This window comes from Mangifera indica, chromosome 3 (assembly GCF_011075055.1).
Source record: "Mangifera indica cultivar Alphonso chromosome 3, CATAS_Mindica_2.1, whole genome shotgun sequence".
NCBI classification, from domain to species: Eukaryota; Viridiplantae; Streptophyta; class Magnoliopsida; order Sapindales; family Anacardiaceae; genus Mangifera; species Mangifera indica.
The window spans coordinates 2,858,359-2,880,769 of NC_058139.1; the positions used below are offsets into that span (position 1 = coordinate 2,858,359).

Below are 22,411 nucleotides of genomic sequence, written 5' to 3' on the forward strand. Positions count from 1 at the left end.
AGCGTCATTTTCTTAGAATTAATTGGCTTTAACAAATCAATTGTACTTTTAACCAGTTTAATCACCTACTTATTCGTGTATTAATTATGTTTGGCTCGATCAAACATAATACAAAATGATCAATTTAACTAAGTTTCAGGTATTTTTAATATAACAGCAGCTTGTTGAAAACATGTTCAAAATGGGACTTCCAATTCCAAAGACATACAGATATATGCCTATTCCTGTCGAATTCTTATAACTAACAAAGAGCTGATCGGTTGAGTTCATACAGACTCCAAACATCAACCACAAACAAAGCCACAACAAAGGATTAAAATGATATGGAGGGTGAAGCGGGAGAACCAGAAAATTTCTTCACTACTCCATTCCCCCTGTCTAATCGTGTACCAAATTTAGCGCAACAGGAAATATCAATCACCAAGTACAAGGCTCAATGAAAATGTCAAAGGTTCCATATTAACACCACCAACCATGACCAAATTACAATGTTGTTCTCATTTCAGCTACATTATAAAAAATAAGGGTAAGAAATCGTCCACATCCAAGAACCTCCATTCATTCAAATTCACTGTCTAGCACCATCTTTGCTTTCCTCCTAGGCCTCCTGCTAAATTGAAAACCATCAGTTCCGCAATGATTTAGTTTTAGATTATATCTACCATTCAAAATGCAACCTCAACTACTATACCTGGAAACCTGAAAACTTGAGGGATCAAGCCACTACACTTCATTGGGATTTGATTTTTAACCACATAATGAACCACCCAACTGGGCTTATTTTCTTCACTAATCATAGCTAACATCTGCTGCTTGAACAGTGCCACTTTGCCTTCCATGGAAGTTCCCCCCACCACGCCTTGAGTGACTTTGACCCCTCTCCCTATACCTTCCCCCCACTGCATTATTAGGGGTGTCTTTTGGTCCTTCAAAGTTGTTTCCCCTGCTATTTCTATTATTGTAAGATCCAACAGGCTGATACTCATACTGCGAATTGTGTCTCTGCCTCTCCCTGTTAATAGGTTGGTTATGTTGTTTGTTATCTTGTGCAGATGAGGTCCAATCTCCAAAAGATTCAGTGCCCCTTCCATAACGGCTACTCTGATTTCCATTTCTACGGAACCCTGATGGTATGCGTTGCTCATGTCGAATCTCTGTATTTGATGAAGCATATTCAAATTGGTTACCAGGACCTTGGTTTGGGGAGTGGGGGCGTCCTTTTAGTGAAGGTATCCTCCTTTCTCTCTTGGGTTCTTGATTGCCAACATTTGGTGCTTCTTCCACTTTGCTTGCATGGGATGCAGCCTGACCATGGTGAGACCGAGCCATAACTTCATTGGTCTCCCTGTCTGGTTGAGGTTGGTGTGGGAACCCACCTTCAGAAGTGGAGTCCTTTTTATTAGCCTTCCCAACTTCTGCCCCTGCATTTTGACCACTGCCGGGCCGGCTTCCCCGCTGATTAGAGGCTGAAAATGCCTGTGGTTTTGGTTGCCAATGAGAGGTTCGATTTTCTTTTGAAGCAGAAGGTGAGTCAGATTGACCAATGTCAGGTACAGGTACTGAAGATTGCAGTTGACTTTTGTCAGAGTCCCCACTATTGATCTTCATGTGATCATGATCATGATTATTTCCTGTGCCTTTCTGTCCCTTGTACTGATGCCTCTTTCCTCTGGCTGTCACTCCCTGATCTTTTGCAACAGGAATAGTAAATGGGACGGCAGAGTCAGGGTTTTCAGGCATGTTCCAGCCATCAGAACCCCAATCATCATAATTCTTGGGCTGCTCTTTCTCAAAGCTTACATCAGGCCTTTGGGGTTGGGAATGCTCAGATGATTTTTGAACATTCCTACTAGCATTTGAAGACTCTACATCATGCAAACCTTGCAAGACATCTGAAGAAGCACGATGGAACCATGATCTATGCATTTTTCCCTGTTTATTCTGCCTATTATCCCCATTTTTAGACTCCATAGCAACCCCCATCTTCCCACTGGCAACGCCAGCAGCTTGGAAATTGTCTGCACCAAGAGAACCAGAATCTACTCTCACAACAATCTCATGCGGCATGGTCTGATCAACTGAAGGAGTCAATATATGCTGTTGAATACTACCTTGCTGAGCCATTTCTTTGGCTACAGGCTTCGGAATATATCTCTCCATTTCTGCCCTCTTGTTTCTTGAATTATTTTGCACTTGATGATCACTCTTCACAGATGAAGCCTCAACCATAGATTTTTCACTGGCATCAGCAGCCACCTCAACTTTGTTCTGAGTGCGCACAGGCGCCCAGACAACAGCATCATTGGTGTGGAATTTCTCTCCCAATTTATTAGCTTGTGTACTTCTTGACGTCCTACGAGGATGCTGAGATTTCCACTGGTTTGTTACTCTTCCATGGTTATCATCAGTCGGTGAAGATAAGCGCAGATCAGAAGACTGATTTGCATCTTTTGGATCAGTACGTGACTGAACAGTTTTAGGATCCAACTCAGATTCAGAAGCCTTCGTCTTACTTTCACTTGAAGTGTTTATACTATGTGTAGTTGTTACTACTGGTAAAGCAGCCACAGATGAAGCCTCTTCTACTCTGTGCTTCTTGCCACTCCTGTTATTTCTCCTCTTTTGATGCACGGAGGACTCAGCCATGACATTCGGATTTCCTAGCAAACTTGAATCACTGCTAGGGGCAATTTCATTTGATACAACCTCAATAGATTTTGTGGCATTAACTATAAAATCGGTATGGCCTGTGAGTGACTCAGTTGTGCTAGTAGTACTCATAAACTTCTCAGAGGAATTCCTTTCTGACAGAATATTCTGCTTTTGCTTATAGTTTACCCGCTTCTGTCTAGACACACTACCATCATATACCTGTGAAGCATTATTTCGATGAACAGAATCAATAACATCCTGTATTGTAGGCACAGATTCATCATGCTTATGCATCCCAACAGAATCCTTGTTAGCACTCTTTGGCCTCTCTGGAAGAAGCTCATTGGACAAAACAGTGGATTTCTCAACCCTACTTCTGCTGCCAGTATCACTAATTTGTGCCACATCACTTGAGTTAGCAACCAAACCTGAGGTTGATGATACTCCAGACTTGCTAGCAGCCTTCTTTGATTCAACCAGAGACTGGGAATCTTCTTGTTTAGTCTTGGCATCAACACTGGGGAAAACCTCAGACTTATGGGTTAAACCATCCACTGCTTGCCTACGTCTGTTCAGCTCCTCCAACTTTGCAAGAGCCTTGACCTTCTGGTCTCTTGCTCGTTCTTCCTCCTCCTTCTGGCGTTGTTTGACACGTTGCTTGGCTAGTTCTCTCATCTTAGCACGCTGATGGAATAAGTCAGAAAACTGTTACATAAAATTTCTGAAGCATAAAACCAGTAGTGTACAATATAAAAGTAATTACCTGAGCTTGGCTATCATTGGGATCAGACATGGGTGGCATGGACTCCCCCTCATCCTTCCCTTGAAGATATGACCCAGACTTTTCAGCAAACTCCTTGGGAGCCTTATTTTGCATGTGAACAATAGAATTTTCACACTGTGTACTAGATGTTACACCTGGAGAATCAGAAATTGGGGCTTTCTTCCGCCACCCCTCAACCTCTTGGGAATTAAATTTTCCTTTTCCACGATGATCAGTTCTACCATGCATGGAATGAGCAGATCTCCTGTGAATCTGCAAAGTCAGTATTTCCAAAACAATGAAAATAACAACTATTCCCTATAGAAACCTATAAATGAAAACCGACCTTGAGACAACTGTTCCACTGGCAGCTGCTGAATCAACACTCTTATCTCCAGCAGAAAAACTCCCATCATGCACAGCAGGACTATTAATTCCACTGGCATGACTTCTGCCAGGGTATAAAGAACTAGCAGCAGCTTCATTAGCAGAATGGTTAGCCTCGTGATTACCATCTTGTGGTTCCTTCTTCTGTTCCTCCTTACCAGAAACAGATATTAGATCAGATCTACCATCTGAGGAACGCGCCTTAGCATTTAAACCCTCTATTTTCTGAATCAAAGCAGAATCTTTTGGGGAAGCAGGGTTTTCTGAGAAAGCACTAGCTGGATGTTCCAACTTCTTCATTGAAATGTCACCAAATGCCTTTGTTCCCATACTTTCAGGTGACTTAATTTTGACAGGTACAGAAGAACCACCAACATGGTCAGATGCCCGAAAAGAAGCTTCCTCACCAATAGCCTTTCGTTTTGAATTGATCTCTTCATCTTTTCTGTAATCTCCTCTCCAGTCATCCTCCCATGATGACACTCCTGGTTGGTCACCCTTTTCAACATGTGATGAATCAAGTACAGTGTCTTCGCAAGTCTGTTCTTCATCCTTCCCATCCCAACGATCTTGCTGCTTTAAGAGCACCCTGTATGGTCCTCCAACATTGAGAGGATGACCAGTAGGTTCTACTTTTTCTGAAGCCAAGCCTTTGCCATTAGGACCATATCCACTGGATCTAAGATGGGAATTGCTGGGATCATGAGCATTCTGACCTGATAACCGGTTAAAAGCAGTGGGACCAGCGACCATTCCCATAAATGGCCCATCTCGTTCATTGGGATTACAATAACCCATTGGAGGCCTATAGTAGCCCTCAAAGGCCACTGGACCTGGATAAAAGCCAGGCCTAATTGGCATACCTGGGCGCATATAAGCATCAGGCATAGGAGGTCTGTACATATCCCCATTCTTTGGATGGTGTCCCCTTGGTCCGGCTCCCGGTGGTGGAACAGGCTGTGGATTAGGAAGCGCAGTTCCAGGCATAGGAGGGCGATAAAAATGAAATGGTTCCATGGGGAAGCCCCCAGGAGGAACTGGGGAATATGGAGGACCTCCAGGATTATTGATTGGAGGTCCTCTATACCAAACACCACCTGGATGATTATTGATTGGAGGACCATGCCAAGCCTCATAATGCTGTGGGGGCATAGCAGCATTTGGGTATGGACGGGGTCCATGAGAATCTGCTTGCCACTTCTCCACATTGGTCCTCCCTCCATCTTCACCATACGGAATATTATCTCTTCTCCAGGAATTTGCAGTTCCACTCCTTACATTTGTGTTAACAGAAACATCAACTGAGATAGGGAAAATATACGTAATGTGTTAAGAGATTGGCACTACTTTATAAGCATAATCAAAATCATCTTTCTTATCTTTCTTTTTCAATATAAAAATTGAGTTCATACACACGAACCAGATAGAGAAGTATCAGTTCTTTCTTTCATTGGTGCCACTTGACCCGAAGACATTTCAAGCTGACCATGAGAACTGCGGTCTGCAATGCAAGAAAATGAAGTTTCATTGACGCTGAAAAGGTAACATAAAGGAACCATTCAAGAACAAGGATCCAATCATGCTCACAAAACTACAAAAAGCGCAGGCTAACATACAACTACATGGTGTGTGTTAATAAATAATTAAACATGAAACCTTGTGGCTCTGTGTTCTTTTCCACATTGTCTTTCTCTGCACCAAGTGTTGGAAAATCTCCAGAAGTTAGAGAAAACTCATCATTCCTGGAGGATGTAACCCCCTGCATATATAACAGTGAATAACTAGCAAAATTCAGACCATTAGGAAACAAAAGAGAAAACCTCAGAGAGCAAACAACATGAGGTTGACCAGGTGCTGATGGTTTTCTCTACCCTCCCTTTCTAATAAGAGACTTTTCTATTTCATTTTAAATCATAAAAGAACATAATCAAGCAAGTGTTCAAGTCCTTTGGACGGTTTTTGTATAACGACAATATTAAAAAATCTTATATAGCTTCTCATATAACTTGCTTTGGAATGACATATAATGCTGTAATAATTTTATGCAAAACATAACATAATAATTTCACTCATATATACAGGTCAACAAACATGCTGTGTTACTAGTAACTTACCAAGCATATTTTGTAAGTTACAAAATCATCAAATAGGAAATCTCTTAAAATAATAGTTGGAACTTGATGATGATTACGTATTTATTTTGAGTAGATGATAATTATAACGAAATAATTAACCACGGAACCATACCAACTTTTCAGTTGTTGCAGATAAACCCCAAGGCACCGATTTGTCAGACAATGGTTCAGCAAACCGGGACAATTGTGAGCTACCAGGTCTTGTTTCTGCACTTCGAGGACGTAAAGATGCTGCTGATGGCTGGTTTGATGCCAATACTCCAGACGCTGATGATGGCCTAGAATTTGAACCCCATGCACTAGCAATTGGTTCATGGGCTCTATCACTACTTGAACTGGACGGTCGAGTACCACTCCCGCCAGATGAAGGGCGGCCACTTAAATGACTAGGAGAGCCAGTGCCACTGTCAGCATTTGGAGACAATGTCGAGGAAACCCATGCATTTGATGCAGAAGAAGATGATTTACTTCCCCAGCTAAGTGTACCCCTATAATCAAGCATATAGAAATTATCAATAAATACAAACACCATTTAGGCATTTTTAAACTGAAAAAAGGAAACAATCAAGTGCACTCGGAGGCATTAAATGCTAAAAAAATGGGGAAGACAGCAAAGAACCCAAACAGAAAGACATGTTACTCACTTGGGGACAATTTCCACATTCGGGTCCAGCCCATGATTTTCTAACCTTGAAACAAAGAGAGAAAACATGAGATTTAAAAGAGAAACCCAAACAAATCCACTAATTCAACTTTAATAAAATGAAAAGATAGAAAGAGAGCAGTCAAATGGATACTTTTGGCTGGGTAAGTTAATAGGTTTAGGAACAGCAACTTTGCCCAAGACAGTCATGCCACCTCTTCTGGTAGAGGCCCATCTGCAAAATATTAAAATTAGATAAAATAAAAGTTAAAAAAATTGCTTATAATATGCCTATATTTCCAACAATGCTCCCAGGCGTATCCTGATTGTAAAATAATTAGTGTCAAATACAGCAAAGCAACTCATGCAAACGGGAAAATGACAAAAATAGGCCTAATAACATCATATTTCAAATAAAAATCAAATACCCATCCCTTAATAACCTTACACATAATTAACTACAACTTCTTAACAAGCCCAAGCCCTAAGAATAGAATAGCTTAACTACTATACCATATATTTCCCATACTTCTTGACTGGAAAAGGTTTTAAATGAGGCACAAGCTCATTAGCAACTGATAACATGCCGGGGATTTGTGAGCAACAAATCCCCAGTACGGGATAGTAGCTCAATTATTATCCCATATAGTTCCCATACTTTGAATGACCTTTCTTTTTTTCTTTTTATAGAAATTTCAAGTCAGTGTTCTCAATATTCTGATGCGAAAAAGGGCCATTCAAAGTCTGCAACTGAGTGAAGCAGTTAACATAACATGGCAAGTCAAGAAAGAGCTACAGTGAAAGGCAATGATGTCATTCAACTTTGCACTAGAAACTAAGCCTGAAATCAACCCAGGTTAAGGCTTGAGATTGTTTCTTCCTTTTGATTGCAAAATAATAGTTACCTTCGCTCTCCAGTCAACATACTTGAAGTCATGGTTCAACCGTCGTTGCAAGGTCATTCAAACAATTTTGAAGCAATCTGTGTAAAATTAAAACAATTAAATCAATATGTATAAAGTATTAATAAATATTGATGTAATGATTTTTATTTTAAGGCAGCCGCAGGAAGAGACGTAAAGATAATTTACCAATAAACATTTATTTGATAAGAAACAAAACAAAAACTATTGAATAGGCTTCTTTCCCATCTACAACACAAGCACAATTACCACATACTATAAGAATGTACAATTCAAAAGCTCAATGAAATAGGCACATCCACCTTGTACGTACTTACACATATAACGTAACAAATCAGAACCAGAATCTTTGACATAATATCCAAAATAATTAAAACTCACAAATATCCAATCTAAGGATGTGAATAAAATATTACAACCAAGGTGTTTCGATCCCAAGGCTTGACTAGTCCCCTTAAGTCAACTACCAAGAATATGACATCAAACGAGTTTCTTATGAAAGGATTATCAAGCCAAGTAATCTCACATTTATTGTGGTAGATATGATGAGGGGAAGAAACTTCACAATTTACTATGCATTTGACTAATTAGGTATTGAAAGAACAATTATGAGCAAACATATGTTACTTTATGTTTACCTACATAACACTTTTGACTGATAGAAGCTACAGTAAAATTAATTATTATCTTATGGTGTGCATATGCAGGTCAATAACTTGTAACTCAAAAAATATTACTTCAGCAAAGGAAATTATAATGAAAAACTAAAATAAGAAAAACAAGAAAACATGTTAAATTTCAAAACTGATAAATGCATTTAAACCAAGGTAAAAAGGCATCTTCATCCATCCACCATCAGTGAAAAAACCTGGATCGAGTCATCTTTGTAGACTATGAAACACCAAATTTATGAGTGAAGTGCTCTATAAAGGTTGGCCATGATCTGAAATCCACATATTCATTCTACATGTACCACTTATTCTTAAAACTGGTGAAAATACTATACACAACTAATATATGAAATGGTCCATTAAGCAAAAAAGGTGATTCTATTGTTTACTCACTATTCTTCCATAGAAAAGTGGTACCATAAGCCTGACACATTTTATATACTAGACTTCTAGGACAAATCCTTCAAAAATTATTTCTCAGCTAGCTAAATTCCATCCCTTAGAAGAACAAAAAAGGTTGAAGCTCAACAAAACATTCACCAACAGCCAGCAACCAACAGAATAAACAAAGTTTCTGTCCACTAAGGGTCCTACCATGCTAACAACAAGCTTCACTGATTAACTCTTCACATGAAACACCAAGTCACTCACCAGATAGTCCTCAACAAAAGTACAAACCTATTAACAAACAAATCACATCTAAACCCAAGCTCATAACTCAAGTGTTAAGGCATTGTTAAGGTGTGTAGAGCTAATGCACTATATCCCAATTCATATACTTGCTAACAGCACTTCTCTATGGCAAGACTGGGATTAGAAAACAAATTAATCTTTATGCAGGCCATAAATTCAATGAAACAGAATGAAAAACGTTAGTTAGATTATCATGTAATTTTGAGGACATTTCAAATATTTGACATGCAGTAATTAACTAAAACGTTCAGGGGAACATAACAACCCAGTAGCCAGCCATATGCTCTCTTGGCATCACCATAAAAACCTCTTCCTGCTAATCCCATTTCCAAAATCCTTCCACCAAAGCCCAAAATCATAACACTAATAATCGACTTACACTTATCCATTGATCAACATATTTAACTATCTTAGTTGAAACACTTCATGTAACAAGTCATAATTCAAAAACCATTAATCCTAATAAGCACGTCAAGATTTTTTTTTTAAAATCAACATTTACACTTCAATATGTACTAAGCCACCAAACACCTTCTAAGCACTCGAACACCAAGAATTCAAAAAAACGCCAGTAATCAACAAATAATCATCCAAATACACTTAACAGTCCATAAAAATAATAATAAATCATCAAAAATTTATTCCAATAAACGCAAAAACAATCTTAAAACAACTAGAAACAATAAACACCAAATCTCACCATCAAGAAATAAAATTAAAAGAAAAATAGCAACCATACGTTACATGCGGTAAACTGCTAATATTTGAGAAGATAAAATTCTAAAATCCCATCGTTCTGTCTTCCAAACATAAAAATGAAAACAGGCAGAAAATTCAATAAATATAAAAAGAAAGCGGACTTGCCAGAGATAAGATAGAGATTTAGGGTGTGACAGACGGAAACCCTAGCGACAAAGAGAGAAGAAGAAAGAGATCGGAACGTCACGGGCTTTGAGCGATCACAACAACGATAGAAAAAAGAGAGAGAGAGAGAGAGAGATCTGTAAAGAGTGAAAGCAGCGGATTACAGTAGGCTGATTTTTTCAGATCGGAGAATGAGAGAGGGAGTGGTAGAGGGAGCGGAAGAGGGAGCGAGCTTCTGATTTTTTATAAAACCTTATTTTGCAAAAATAATAACTTGTAATTTTAATCTGCGAAAGCCAAAAAGAGAGAGAAAATGAAACAGTGATTGCTTGCAATTAATTATTATTTATATTTTTCAGTAAATAGGGAATAAATTAAATTTTTTTTCTATTATATTAATAAAATATCGACGAATTTGTTAAGATAACTTTGGGTGCAAAAAATTAGGAAACAAAATTAAAAGACCAAAATATATATGAAAACCCTGATTTTTTTTTTTATACAAATCATATTGCAACCTATGTTTACAAATTTTAAAAATTCTCATTTCACATTTTAATAAAATTAAGAAATTTATTACATTCAAGTGTTATACAAATATTAACTTAAAATTTAATTTATTTAATTATTATATTTTATTTTCCGTGCATTAAATTTATTTAAAATGTAATTCAAAATAAAAAATATATAAATGATAAATAATATTTTTGGATAGAAAATCGTCATAGTTGTTGACCAAAAGACTATTTTCCATTGAGTTTTACTATAATCTCAAACAAATTTTTACCAAATAGATAATAGAGAGAAGAGCGTAAACCCCATTAATCATTTGCCTGAAGAGAGTTTGATTCACTCTACAAGACCTCCAAGTTCGTCCCGGCATGATTGGCATCAAAGCTTCATCGACAATACTAAGTTACTAACCCTAATGCTGTAGATACACTTATTGGAGTATCAGTAGCAGCAACAACAACCCCCACACTAATGCCAAAAGTAAAAATACTGGCCTTGTTTCTGGTTCTTTGGACTAGAATCAATGGCCAAAATGACAATAGGATGTTGTTTGAAGCTAGAGCACCATGGATTCGGAGTTGGACAACAAAGGCATCATTTAGATTCATCTAATCCAAACGATTCTATAATACATGATGCACTTGAAAGAGATGATGACGATTTTGGGTTTAAAAGAGAGTCTTCAATGATTAAATATGATCGTCAAAGAAAATAAACTCTAGGTTTTAGAGGAGTGTAATGTTATTTTTAAAGTTAAAAAACTTTAGGTAAAAGTGAAATTTTTAATTTTTAAAATCTAAGAAAATTTTTTAATAAATTTTATATTTTTTAATATTAATAGTAAAATAATAATTTTACTGGAAAAATTTATCAACAATTAGATCATGGATCGGTGTTCAGGTTTGTGAACTGTTAGGGTGTTTTTTGACAGTAAACAAAAACTTCGGGTAGGACATTGCCCTTTGGCCTTATATTTTCTTTGTTTAGTATCAAATTAATTAATGGATTCAAGGAAAATATGTAACGCTCAAAAATTCAGATTCCAGCTGTTATTTCTCTGGGCACTCCATGATCTCTCGAGACCAAGAGAAAAGTAGAGTGAACAGTACGCAGTGATTCGTCTGGCGGAGACTCAGAGAGGTACTCTTTTCTTGAAAATTATCCTTTTTCTTTTGGAACTGATATCGAATTTAACAAGCAGTTCTTTGATTCATGATCTGATTTCTAGCATCCTTCATTGCTTAAATTCAGTTCCAGATTTGATAGTCGTTGATATGATTTGGGTCATTCGCAATTTCAGCATAACTGAGTTCTTAAGTAAAGAAGAGCCGAAAACTTTAGTAATATGAGAATGGAACCCAAATCTCCTTCCAAACATAAGTTCTCTATCAATGCATTTACTCAACATAAAGGGGTCTTGAAAGTTTGTATTTTTCTTTTAGTTGTAGTGTTGTTTTTTGTTGGGTGTTATTTTGTGTTTAAACCAAGTGGTAACATTCTAAGTAGATCGTACTATACTGTTGTTGTGGACTGTGGAAGCACTGGAACACGAGTAAATGTTTATGAGTGGAGAATAAAATATGTAGAAAGTGAGAACCTTCCTATTCTGATGCATTCATATCCAGATAACTCGACCAAGGGATCAATTGGGAGAAGTTCTTGTCAGTACCACTGTCTGCAGACTGAGCCTGGTTTGGATAAGTTTGTTGGTAATGCTTCAGGTGTGAGAGCATCTTTGGAATCATTAATTTTATGGGCAGAAAGGTTGGTACCCCTTGAGAGACATGGTGATACTCCTATATTTGTTTTAGCTACCGCTGGACTAAGGAGGTTGGCTGATGAGGATGCCAGGTTGGTCTTGGATGATGTTGAGGCTGTTCTAAAGGAACAGTCATTTTTGTATAAGAAAAGCTGGATAAAGGTTTTGAGTGGGAAAGAGGAAGCTTACTATGGGTGGGTTGCCTTGAACTATAAATTGGGGACCCTTGCAAATTCCTCAAGGACTTCCACCTCCGGACTTCTTGATCTTGGAGGTTCATCATTGCAGGTAGTGATGGAACATGATGTGATAGGTGATGGTAAACACTTAATAAGATCTGAGATTGGCTTGATTGAACATCGAATATTAGCATATTCTCTGCCAGCATTTGGTTTGAACGAGGCATTTGATAGGACAGTTGCCATTCTCAGCCAATTAAAGACACCCAAAGAAGGTACCAGTGACAGAGTTGAAATCAAGCATCCATGTCTCAAATCTGATTTTGTGCAAAATTATACTTGCTATGCTTGTGCTCAACAAAATATCAGTGATCAGGAAATTTTTAGTGGTCAAATTCAGAGAACAAATCCCGCATCCATCTATCTGGTTGGGGACCCGAATTGGGAGCAATGTCGGGGGCTTGCAAGGGTTGTTGCCATCAATTCAAGCAAATTAGAGTGGTCACACCCGATAATTGGTAAAAACTGTAAAGCAGGCTTGTCATATTCTAGCGGTAAGTTTGTAGATCCCATTACCTCTCTTCTTTTACCATGCAATCTTCATATATCTTTATAAATTGCAAGTTGTTAGCTTCTGTATTTTCCTTTGATGAGGTTAGCCATGCCATAATTATTGAAAATACCAATTCAATAGTTTTATCAAGGTGTCTTAAGGATAGCTATTTGGTTCAGACGTATGAAGGGTTGCCAACTTGATTACATAAATATTATCAGTTTGTGGGAAAAAAGGTCTGCCCTGTTTAGGTATGTACGCTTCTCTTGCAAGTCGCAAGCATATTAGCAAGTGTTACTTGAGAATAATTTGGTTATAATTGGAACTCCAAACAAGCGTTTGTTATGGTGGAAATTTAATTAGTTACTGGGAATGCTTGGCAGTGGTCAAATGGGCTATTCATAAAGAGGTTTTGGTTTAAATACTTTAATACCACAATTAAATATTGTACATTGAGCTAAATTATGATTATCTTGTGTGTACTGGCCATCGAAGCTGAATTATGTTTATCTTTCACCTTGTCAAAAGGAAAGCCTGCTCATTCTGCATGCTAGGCTGCTACCAGGTTTTGGATTGTGAAATTTCCATATTGAGCCAGTAGCAAAATAACATTTGAATTAGTGGTCCTTGATTAGAGAAGACTCCCTTGAAGGAAAAACATATCTGTAACTTGGCTGTTGATTCATGTGAAAAAGTTGACAGACTTCTACATCTGTTTCTTGAAGTGGTTTTGACTCTGTTATCAATAAATCAATGTATGTGTTTTGTCTGTAGGATGCTTTCTCTTTGAATCTCATTGAGGGGGACGAACATGTGTTTATGGTTGACAATATCTCATCTGTGTTATGCAGGCAGAAATATACTTAATGTGACATCCATTGCCCATCCAACTGGGCACTTTCATGCTTTATCAGGATTTTTTGTTGTCTACAACAAATTAAATTTGAGTTCAAGAGCCAATTTGACAAAAGTCTGGGAGAAAGGAAAGCAATTATGTTCAAGATCATGGACTGACTTGAGTTATAATACCAAAAACCAAAACTATGCTGCACAGCATTGTTTCCAGGTACCTTATATGGCATCACTTATTGAGGAAGCTCTGTGCCTTGGTGAGGCAGAGATTATATTTGGTCCCGGGGACCTCTCTTGGACCTTAGGTGCGGCATTGATCGAAGGGAGATATTTGTGGCGAAGCATTATTGAAGCTCAGACCAGTTTTTCAATTTTAAAGCATGCAGAAGTGTTGTCCTCTCCCATTTATCTTTTTCTTTTCCTTCTCATTCTTCTATCTGTTGTATATTGTAGTCAGATCAAGATCCCCATGCCAGGCCAAAAGGCTCCCAATGTTGGGGTATCTTTGCCTTCTTATGTTCACCCAAAACGCCGGCCTAACTAGGATTTAGTGAGTATATTAAGTGTTTTACAATAACAACTTAATTCATTCATTCTTTTAGGTCACACTATATATTTGATTTAAGTTTGGACTGTATTGTATGGCTTTTGAGTTGCAAGAATGCATGCATAATGTTGCTTCTTTGCTTTTCTCACATGTTTCAACCATTTATTTGGTTTGGCGGGCTTTGAGAGGAAGGCATTTAATTTGGTAATGCGAGTAATTTTGTGATAGCAACAATATTAAAATGCTTAACCTGATGATGCAAGATTTGCGGAACCATGCTGTGAGCTTTATTTAGAGATTGATCTAAATGCAATGTCGTTGGGGGGCATGGCACACCAAAGCCTTCTGCAACCTGACTGCTGATAGTTTCAAAGAGCCCTGCTAAAGCCATTATTATGAGCATTATGAAGTCTTTGCTTGAGGGAAAGTTTCACAGAAGAATGAAAATTGTGAACAGAGTAGTATTATAAGTCTTCTGGTTCCTAAAAGAAAACATGTGATCGACAAGAGATTGAATGATGAATAACTGATTTTCTGTTAGTTGGGATGTCTTTATCTTCCAATGCATGTGCTTCTGTAGGCAGTAACTTGTCTGAACTGGGTCTCGGAACAGTTTAACTAACTGGGGGCTTGTCGTTTACTTAGCTTTTCAACTTGGCTAGCAATAAACAGAAGAACATTTTCTCAGCAATAATCATTGGCAACTAGACAAGCCTGTGATTGCCTGATTGGAAATTAACATAAACAGAGAACCGGAAAGTAACATATAATTCATATAACAAAAAGCAGTATGAAATATAAAAAGAAAAAAGAACACTATGATTTAGTAATATTATTTCCGATAGATATCAATGCCTGTTTAATATACAAAGTACCGACTATTTTACAGACTCCATAATCTTTACAAAATGAAAGTAGTTTTACTGTTAAGCAGAGACTGATACATATATGCTACTGTTTTGCAATCTTTCAGTATGTAGCTATTTTACCAGTTGTACAGTTCTCTATTCCGGATGCATCAACATCAACCCAAACTTCATTAACACGACCAAAAAACTGGAAAGGGGAACTATATTGTGCAATGGAGTAAGCATAAGCGCTGTCAGAAGCAGTACAGTTAGCCCAAGGAGACCTCCTCAAGCTACTGGCGAGTTGCTCTGCCTCGTGCACAATGTTTTCATCCTTTGCATATCCAGAGAACTTCCTTACTGCAACATAGTGACTACCCCATACGTAAGGCTTCAAATGAAGCTCCGGCAGGGGAGTTGGTGGATCAGCTTGGAACCTCACAGGCAAGTAAAATCTCACAACGTAGGCAGATGAGTGAAGAGGGCCAGCCCCAGGAACTATGCTAGTCACAACAGGAGATGTCATTGGAATCCGAGAGTAATTAAGATTGGCACCTTCAATGAACTGGAACAACCTTTGAGAACACAAACACAACAAATTAATTCTTTGAAAGCAATGCTATGTATATAGTATTATTATATAATTGGGTATTATTTTTTATCGATATCATCCAAATCCAATCATATTTATACACCCAATTCTGCACAGAGTTTTATTGATTATAAAATATATATATATTTTATAATAATCAGATATACTGTCTTCCCCATAACACAACCAGGCTGTTGAATTAAACACGGGCTGCTAATCAACATCTTAATTCTCAATTAAGTAAGTATTGGAGTGACAGATCATAAATTTTAAAGTCAAATATAACCTTTTTCTCGAAATATCGGAGAGATTACAACTATTTTGATATTTGATACAAATTATACCATAATATATACTTAACAGTTAAAACTAGAAAATGGGTTCAGCGTTACCGGTGAAAGCCAAACAAGGTGGCCTTCTCGAAGGAGAGTTCACGAACGGAGGCGGACATCCACGTGGATTCTGCGTAAAGTCTGACATCGAAATCCGATTCTGAGTGTACCACCTCATATTTCGGAGACTCGATCGCGTTGCTAAGTACCAACAAACACAGCAGACTCACTACCTTCATCAACATCTTCCTTCCCTCTATTTCTTCCCCTAGAAGCATCAATATACGAAACAAATAATCAGTCTCTTAAAAGAAAGCGTAGGTTATGTAATTTTACAAATTTGTCCCTGGTCAAAATCATTATCCACAGTGCATACATGATCGGTTAAAATTGGGGTAATCACCTTCTTTTATTATGAAGTTTCTGCTGATCAGAGATCAAGTATTCAACGTTGTTTATAAAGGGTTAAAATTGTAATCAGACGTAAGACAGCGACATATTCTTTAATTGCTTTCTATTTTAAAAATAAATAAAGAATATCTGGTGGATTTGTAGTGTAACCTAATCTCATCATGTTTTATCGATAAGAACATTTTGTTTGAATGTTAACACATTACTTACTGGACAATCAAAAAGGAAAAATACGATATACAACGAAATTTCGCTAAATCTATACAGACGAATGTAAAAGTTGATAGGGCATTTTAAATAGTGATGTGAAAGAGAAATTTGAGCTATCTCCTCAGCTTTTACATATATCCATACTGATTTTTGTATCAAACTTTTTATGTTAATAGCATCATTATGTGTACAATTTTATATATAAATAATAATATATTATTATATAATTTAATAATTAAAAATAAAATAGTATCTAATTATATAATAATACATTATTATTTATATACAAAATTATACACATAATATTATTATTACTCTAAATGATATTGTAATTACTCTAAATTGAAAACCCATTGCTTATATTGTCAAGATATTTGTTGGGCCAAAAAGTTGGCCGAACAAAAGCCCAGTCTCGAGACAGTAGTTTGCTTCAAAATTTCCTCCTCGATTCAACAAATTTGTAGCTAATTCCTAATTTAGTCTATATTTTCTGATAGTAAAACCAGAGTCAGACTAACTAATCGGAGAGCAAGAAGATTGCCGAAGGGTACCCTCTTGTACAGCGTTATTCAAATAATGCAATGGAAGAATATGTTTTATGTCCCACATCGTTCAGATTAATTAAGCAAGGAAGATGGGGTATTATAAAATGCAGATCAAACTACTGATCAGTTCATACCTTTCTCGGCCTTTTGGCTAAGATCAAGTGTAGTATCTGTTCTTATCAGTTTAATATCTGATACGTGGATCATTGATCCACATGATATTAAATTAATTTTTTGAGGGGGAGAAACCACAACGGTAGCTTGCTACTGGGTTCCTCAGGCGTCGCCCTTGCCTTGCACTACTGCAAGGGCCAGGCGCACCCTACCAATTCGTAGTCTTAATTCTTCTAATCTAACATTCCTAGCAATTGATTGGCAGGAATTTAAACGTGTGAAACTCTACGTCGTCGAACTTCAAGATAAAATAAAGAGGTCGTTGAAACAAGAAAAATAGAAAACCCTACTTTGGCTGGCTGCACATATTTTGGACTTAGAAAGGTTTCTTCACAAAAGGATATTTTGTAGAATTTCATTACTAGGCAAAATGATGTAAATTCTTTTGGTAATGGAACGATTTCTTTGCATGGAGAAGGTCTAATTCATCTAATATTTCCAGAAGTCCATAACTCTCCAGAGGGAAGGCTGAGCAACTTTTAAAACATGTGCCTGTCAACTCTGGTTATACTTTGATGAGGTTCAAATAATCCAAGTCTCGATTCTGCAAAAATTTTGCATGCAAATCCAAAATTAAACTAACTTTTTGAATCATTTACCGTTAAGCTTGTCAATATCTACCATCCACTTCATACTGGGGAAATCCGAATCCACTTCTGCAACGACAGTGTAACATCAAAGATTGGTGCATTCCCAGCAACTCAATAAAGGATGTAAGCACATTTCCCATCATTAATAGCCAATAATTGTCAAAAAGATTATAAACTCAATACCTAAACTAAACGGCCATGATAAAGTCAGTCTTTGAAACTGGCTGGCAGTGTTGCTTCAGTAAAATATTCCTTTCTGACGGTCTCCACTGAGCAAAATTTTACCTTTAAAAAAAAAAATAATAATAATGGCAAACAAATAAGGTGAAGCTCCAAAAGAAAGAACAATTACATCTGAGATGCAGAAGCCTCCTTGTATAAAACAAATTCATAGGTAAAACTACTGGTGCATACCAATGAAGCATATGATTTCAATAAGGGCTTGGTTAGCTGCCAAAATGGCTTAAATATAAATGGAGCTCCGACAAAGAGGACTTCATGCAACCGCTTTGGATAATAATAGTAAAATACATCAAACTGCCATGAGAACAAATAAAAATCAGGTCAAAGGAATTTTTTAGGCAACTAGGTACGCACATTTATGTTATGAAAGAGGGCTTCGTGCAACCAGTTTTGATCATAATAGTAAGACACATCAAACTGCCATGAGAACTAGATTATGTTAAAATGGTCCATACAATCATTTTTGGACAATTAAGTGCGTTCAAGTACTGATGGAGATAAGATTAAATGAGAATTTAGTAAATATTAAAAAGAGAAAAATTCATTAGTTCTGGCACGAGTGATCTGCTTATCAGTAGCAGCAGCATTTGCATGGTATCAAGAATTCATCTCAAACAAGGACCCCACTACAGTAAACATAATGGGCCTTCAAAACCATCAGAGATTCGGGTGGACAAGATACTTTGTTATGCAGGTTAGTAATGATTTTCAAAGACTCAATAAAGTAAATGAGGAACCATAACATTACCCCTCAAACAAACTCGAAAGTAATCCAGAATTACCACCACCCATTCAATCTCAGATGAAGTAGTTGCAACATTACTGGTATGGCCATAATGGTAGTTTGCTCAGAACATAAAGAATTATGCAAACCTAGGTAATTTAAAAAAAATGTATACTTTCTTGTTGCTTTAATACTCACGATTGAATGCATTAAAGCAGCCAACAAAAGCATGTCATTAACAGAAATTAATGATTTACTTTATTCCTTTTTCAAGAGACACAACTAATTTTTCTAGTGTATTATTGCAGCTCCAGCAGTCAGGAAAGAAATACAAGCACCCAAGAGATCAGCATCAATTAGTAGAGATTACCATAAAAGTTAAGAATTTAAGATCTGCATTCTCAGTACGAAAGCCTCTGAGATCAAATATACCAAGAATTTCTTCCTTTCCAGGTGGAAGCTTGCTCAATGCCTTCTCAACCAAAAAGGCACAGAGCTTCTGGTCCTCAACAGGATCATGCACCTATGGCATTGAAATTAATACTTATAATGGATATATCAGAAGAACATGGACAGCTTAAATTAACCATTGCTGCAGCTAAAAAATTAACATAACAAGACCTCGATGTTGCAAAATACTTGTCTGAAGAAAAAGCACCCTAATTTGCAAAAGCAATACTAATCTACAAAACCACTATGAGGTTCAGATTGCATGTCAACAGAAATTCATGAAAAGAAAATCAAAACATCAACACAGAAATTTACCGCAGGTAAATGCTTTGATGCTACCACTATTAGCACTGGTCTGCCATTAACATCAAGAAAGTCATGCACATAAGCTTTTCCAGTTCCAGCAATACCCTTCACAGACTCTTCATTTAGTTCAGACACCCTAAATTCTTGACGCCATTTCTATAAAGTCAAAACTTAGAAAGAAAACTTTATAATACGCAAGTTTAAACAAATTATCATGGTAAATCACAAATTCAAGTTGGAAAACAACTTTTCATGTATAAAGAACGGTGAATTTCTGGTGAAGGATACAATGGCTTTAGTCAATTTTGCAACGGTTTCTTCAACAGAAAACCTCCTGTCCTTTAAGTACCAGAGGATCATATCTTCATCATCTCGTCCATTTTTACCAACTGGGAGACTACTATAATCATTTTGAAGCTTCTCTTTTACTTGCAAAACCAGCTGCAAATTTCAATGGCATCAACTATAACAACTAACAAGCAATCAAAGATTCATTCATTTAGAACCCATTTAGAGTCCAGTTGATAATGACCAAAATTGAAATTTAAACCCCACGAGTACAAATTAGAGCACTTGTCTGGTTCATGAACCTCGCAATATTAAATGTCGTAAATATAATTAACCTCCCGGAAAATAAATTAAATCAATGTTAAACAGAGAGAAGTGTAGTACCTTCCGAGATTCATTTAGGTCAGAAATAGAATTCTTAACAGAGAATTTGCAGATCCGCATGGGTTTCTTTGTCAATTTAATTGAGTCAACGAATGGAGAACGAAAAGTATTGCATGTGCGAAGCGCCATTTCTGTTGCTTGCCGCTCTTGGCCCAAGAGTCGGGACGCGAAGCTTCTTTTGATGTGAAGATAGCGGTTACGACGACGTTTTAACGTAAGCGGGGTGCGATTATTTACTAGATGCAATCATTCTGCAATTTCGTATTACGATTCATGACTAAAATAAAAATAGAAGCATCTATGTACATAATAATTATGTACTCAGAGTGTATTAAGTAATTTTATTAATTTTAAAATATAATATTAGAGTGTATTTAAAAATAATTTTTTTAATTAAAATGGGACTTTTTACTTTTGATAGTCTCGAGTAACAGCACTCCTCCAATAAATACTGAGAGTGATGGACATGGGGTTGGCCCAAAAACTCATACCCACAAGTGCACAATCCAATTAGCCCATAAAGGAAGTATCCGGATGGTTGTTCATAGTAAACATGTATTTGTTTAACCCATAAACTTAAAATATAATAACCGAACTCAAAATCACTGATTATTCAATGTATTATTGTCAACAATTGAACGTAATAATATACATAAACGCACAATCAAATAAGCCCATAATAATTTATTAAGCAATTATTCAATGTAATCCTCTGGCAACGACAATTGAACATAATAGTAGACGTAAACACTAATATTTTTTTTACTTTCTCTATCTTTGTGATTTCTGAGAAAATGATACGTTGTTATATCTTGCTAACTTCTTTATAGAAACTAATATGATAACATATAATTAAATAATATTATTTTTATTTTTTATCTTATTTTAAAATCATACAATCATCTACTTTATAAATATTTTATTTGGATAAGAAAAAGATTGCAGTGCCAGGTGCAGAAAGCTTTTGGGAAGCTCCATAGGACGTATTACCGATATTCCAGTAAATGAAACACAAAGGTAGTAAGAGAATAATAAGCAGGCCCATAACTAACCTGGCGCCAACCGAAAATCACTTTTGCGGGCCTCCAGCACAAATAATTGGTCGTTAATTCTTCCTAGGTTGGCATTCGTTTGACAGTGTCATTCCAACAGCAACATAAGATGGGCCTCTGAAGTTTGTTACGTTGGAACCCAGCTTAAGGCTTCAAATGCCTTCCAATATTTGGTCTTTGTTCATTCAAAAATTCATTTGATTTATTATTTATTAAACTTCAGCTCATCCTGAAAGCATTAGACCAGATATTTTTTAATAGTTTTTGTATGCCCTGCCTGCATATCTGCTTTATTTGCTAACAGTTGATGTTGAATGCACTTTGTGCCGGAGCTTTTTGACCTATTTGTTTTTAAAATTTAATTTAAAGAAAAAAACCCTAGTCATTAATCTACCATGTCTGTTGCCATGTGCTAGCTAATATGAATCTGTAACAGTGTATGAGCATTTGTGGGATGAAGGTATTTTGGTGCTGCTTTAAAAAAGTTGGAATTCAGCTTTCTATTCGTAGGAGAAAAGTCATAGAAAAAGTAATAATAAAGTGAAGTTATTTATATATGAATATAGTATTCTTTCACATGGCCTCCATCCACATCAAAAATTATACGTATGGCCCTGACTCCTGACCCGTCACCATCTTCAACCTTCAAAGTTCAGAGTATAGGCAGGCCGGCAGGCACTAATAATGTATATAGTGCTATAACTCCAACCATCACCCATTATTTTTCCTCTAAATCAACATTCAACCACCCACTACCACGAAAAAAAAAAACAACTGTTCAAAACTTGCCTTCTAATCAATGAATGGTACCAAATTTTGTTTCATCTGAAAGGCAAATCGATAGTCTGTCAATTAGATGTCATTTTAAGTGGTGTGTAGTACTGTAATCAAATATGTTACATCTTGTTATTGAGATGAAATATAATCAGTGATTAGTTTTTTTTTATAGGACAGTGTCACAAAATGCACTAGGACTCTGTAATTTTAGTTTTCTTTGTCTTCTTATTGTAGATGATGACACAAAAATGCTTCTCCTCGCCACTTCAACTGGAACCCAAGTCCCCCGACATGAGTTAAGACTTAAGAAATCATTTTTTGAGCTTGTGTTTTCGAAAATCTCCAATTCCT

At 36.7% G+C, this 22,411-nt stretch overlaps 4 protein-coding genes and 1 non-coding gene across 12 annotated transcripts; 2 read left to right on the top strand and 3 right to left on the bottom strand.

The window, feature by feature from the left end:
* Window positions 1-188: 188 nt before the first annotated feature.
* Window positions 189-10,015, bottom strand: LOC123211462 (protein MODIFIER OF SNC1 1-like). Of its 4 annotated transcripts, none has more exons than XR_006501416.1 (11): window positions 9,732-10,015; window positions 7,486-7,562; window positions 6,735-6,815; window positions 6,582-6,626; window positions 6,050-6,425; window positions 5,459-5,561; window positions 5,223-5,303; window positions 3,762-5,103; window positions 3,416-3,680; window positions 692-3,336; window positions 189-610 (listed from the first exon to the last, which is right to left on the bottom strand). XR_006501416.1 is itself a non-coding variant. In XM_044630211.1 (10 exons), the coding sequence occupies exons 2-10, from the start codon at window positions 7,515-7,517 to the stop codon at window positions 790-792; spliced, it is 4,872 nt and encodes a 1,623-aa protein (XP_044486146.1). In that variant the 5' UTR covers window positions 7,518-7,562; window positions 9,732-10,015; the 3' UTR covers window positions 189-789. The 4 variants fall into 4 exon arrangements, 1 of the variants encoding a protein (XP_044486146.1); XR_006501415.1 differs by having other exon boundaries at window positions 189-607; window positions 9,732-10,013; XM_044630211.1 differs by having other exon boundaries at window positions 189-3,336.
* A 1,240-nt stretch (window positions 10,016-11,255) lies between these two features.
* On the top strand, window positions 11,256-14,278 carry LOC123211192 (probable apyrase 7). 2 transcript variants are annotated; one of them, XM_044629750.1, is made up of 3 exons: window positions 11,256-11,384; window positions 11,496-12,736; window positions 13,587-14,278. In XM_044629750.1, the coding sequence occupies exons 2-3, from the start codon at window positions 11,590-11,592 to the stop codon at window positions 14,129-14,131; spliced, it is 1,692 nt and encodes a 563-aa protein (XP_044485685.1). In that variant the 5' UTR covers window positions 11,256-11,384; window positions 11,496-11,589; the 3' UTR covers window positions 14,132-14,278. The 2 variants fall into 2 exon arrangements, with proteins under 2 accessions (XP_044485685.1, XP_044485683.1); XM_044629748.1 differs by having other exon boundaries at window positions 11,262-12,736.
* Window positions 14,279-14,956: 678 nt separating this feature from the next.
* LOC123211193 (heme-binding protein 2-like) lies at window positions 14,957-16,199 on the bottom strand. Its single transcript, XM_044629751.1, has 2 exons — window positions 15,967-16,199; window positions 14,957-15,557 (listed from the first exon to the last, which is right to left on the bottom strand). Exons 1-2 carry the CDS (start codon window positions 16,182-16,184, stop codon window positions 15,104-15,106), a joined length of 672 nt encoding a protein of 223 aa, XP_044485686.1. The 5' UTR covers window positions 16,185-16,199; the 3' UTR covers window positions 14,957-15,103.
* A 1,003-nt stretch (window positions 16,200-17,202) lies between these two features.
* LOC123212620 lies at window positions 17,203-17,398 on the top strand. Its single transcript, XR_006501580.1, has one exon. It is a non-coding gene; the product is annotated as a U2 spliceosomal RNA (small nuclear RNA).
* A 64-nt stretch (window positions 17,399-17,462) lies between these two features.
* Window positions 17,463-20,487, bottom strand: LOC123211194 (CRAL-TRIO domain-containing protein C365.01). Of its 4 annotated transcripts, XR_006501359.1 has the most exons (8): window positions 20,232-20,487; window positions 19,848-20,000; window positions 19,569-19,715; window positions 19,174-19,326; window positions 18,251-18,373; window positions 18,020-18,121; window positions 17,868-17,902; window positions 17,463-17,790 (listed from the first exon to the last, which is right to left on the bottom strand). XR_006501359.1 is itself a non-coding variant. In XM_044629753.1 (7 exons), exons 1-6 carry the CDS (start codon window positions 20,358-20,360, stop codon window positions 18,044-18,046), a joined length of 783 nt encoding a protein of 260 aa, XP_044485688.1. In that variant the 5' UTR covers window positions 20,361-20,487; the 3' UTR covers window positions 17,463-17,790; window positions 18,020-18,043. The 4 variants fall into 4 exon arrangements, 3 of the variants coding, with proteins under 3 accessions (XP_044485688.1, XP_044485687.1, XP_044485689.1); XM_044629753.1 differs by lacking the exon at window positions 17,868-17,902; XM_044629752.1 differs by having other exon boundaries at window positions 17,463-17,902; window positions 20,232-20,486.
* Window positions 20,488-22,411: the final 1,924 nt, after the last annotated feature.

Coding starts and splice junctions, on each gene's coding strand:
- LOC123211462 (XM_044630211.1), bottom strand. CDS start 7,517: ATGACTTCAAGTATGTTGACTGGAGAGCGAAG. Junction 5,104..5,222: donor AACTGATACTTCTCTATCTG/GTTCGTGTGTAT, acceptor TCCCTATCTCAG/TTGATGTTTCTGTTAACACA. Junction 3,681..3,761: donor AGTGGAACAGTTGTCTCAAG/GTCGGTTTTCAT, acceptor GCAGATTCACAG/GAGATCTGCTCATTCCATGC.
- LOC123211192 (XM_044629750.1), top strand. CDS start 11,590: ATGAGAATGGAACCCAAATCTCCTTCCAAACATAAGTTCTCTATCAAT. Junction 12,737..13,586: donor AGGCTTGTCATATTCTAGCG/GTAAGTTTGTAG, acceptor TGTGTTATGCAG/GCAGAAATATACTTAATGTG.
- LOC123211193 (XM_044629751.1), bottom strand. CDS start 16,184: ATGCTTCTAGGGGAAGAAATAGAGGGAAGGAAGATGTTGATGAAGGTA. Junction 15,558..15,966: donor ACCTTGTTTGGCTTTCACCG/GTAACGCTGAAC, acceptor GTGTTCTCAAAG/GTTGTTCCAGTTCATTGAAG.
- LOC123211194 (XM_044629753.1), bottom strand. CDS start 20,360: ATGGCGCTTCGCACATGCAATACTTTTCGTTCTCCATTCGTTGACTCA. Junction 20,001..20,231: donor ACCTAAATGAATCTCGGAAG/GTACTACACTTC, acceptor TGAAATTTGCAG/CTGGTTTTGCAAGTAAAAGA. Junction 19,716..19,847: donor CAAAATTGACTAAAGCCATT/GTATCCTTCACC, acceptor TTGACTTTATAG/AAATGGCGTCAAGAATTTAG.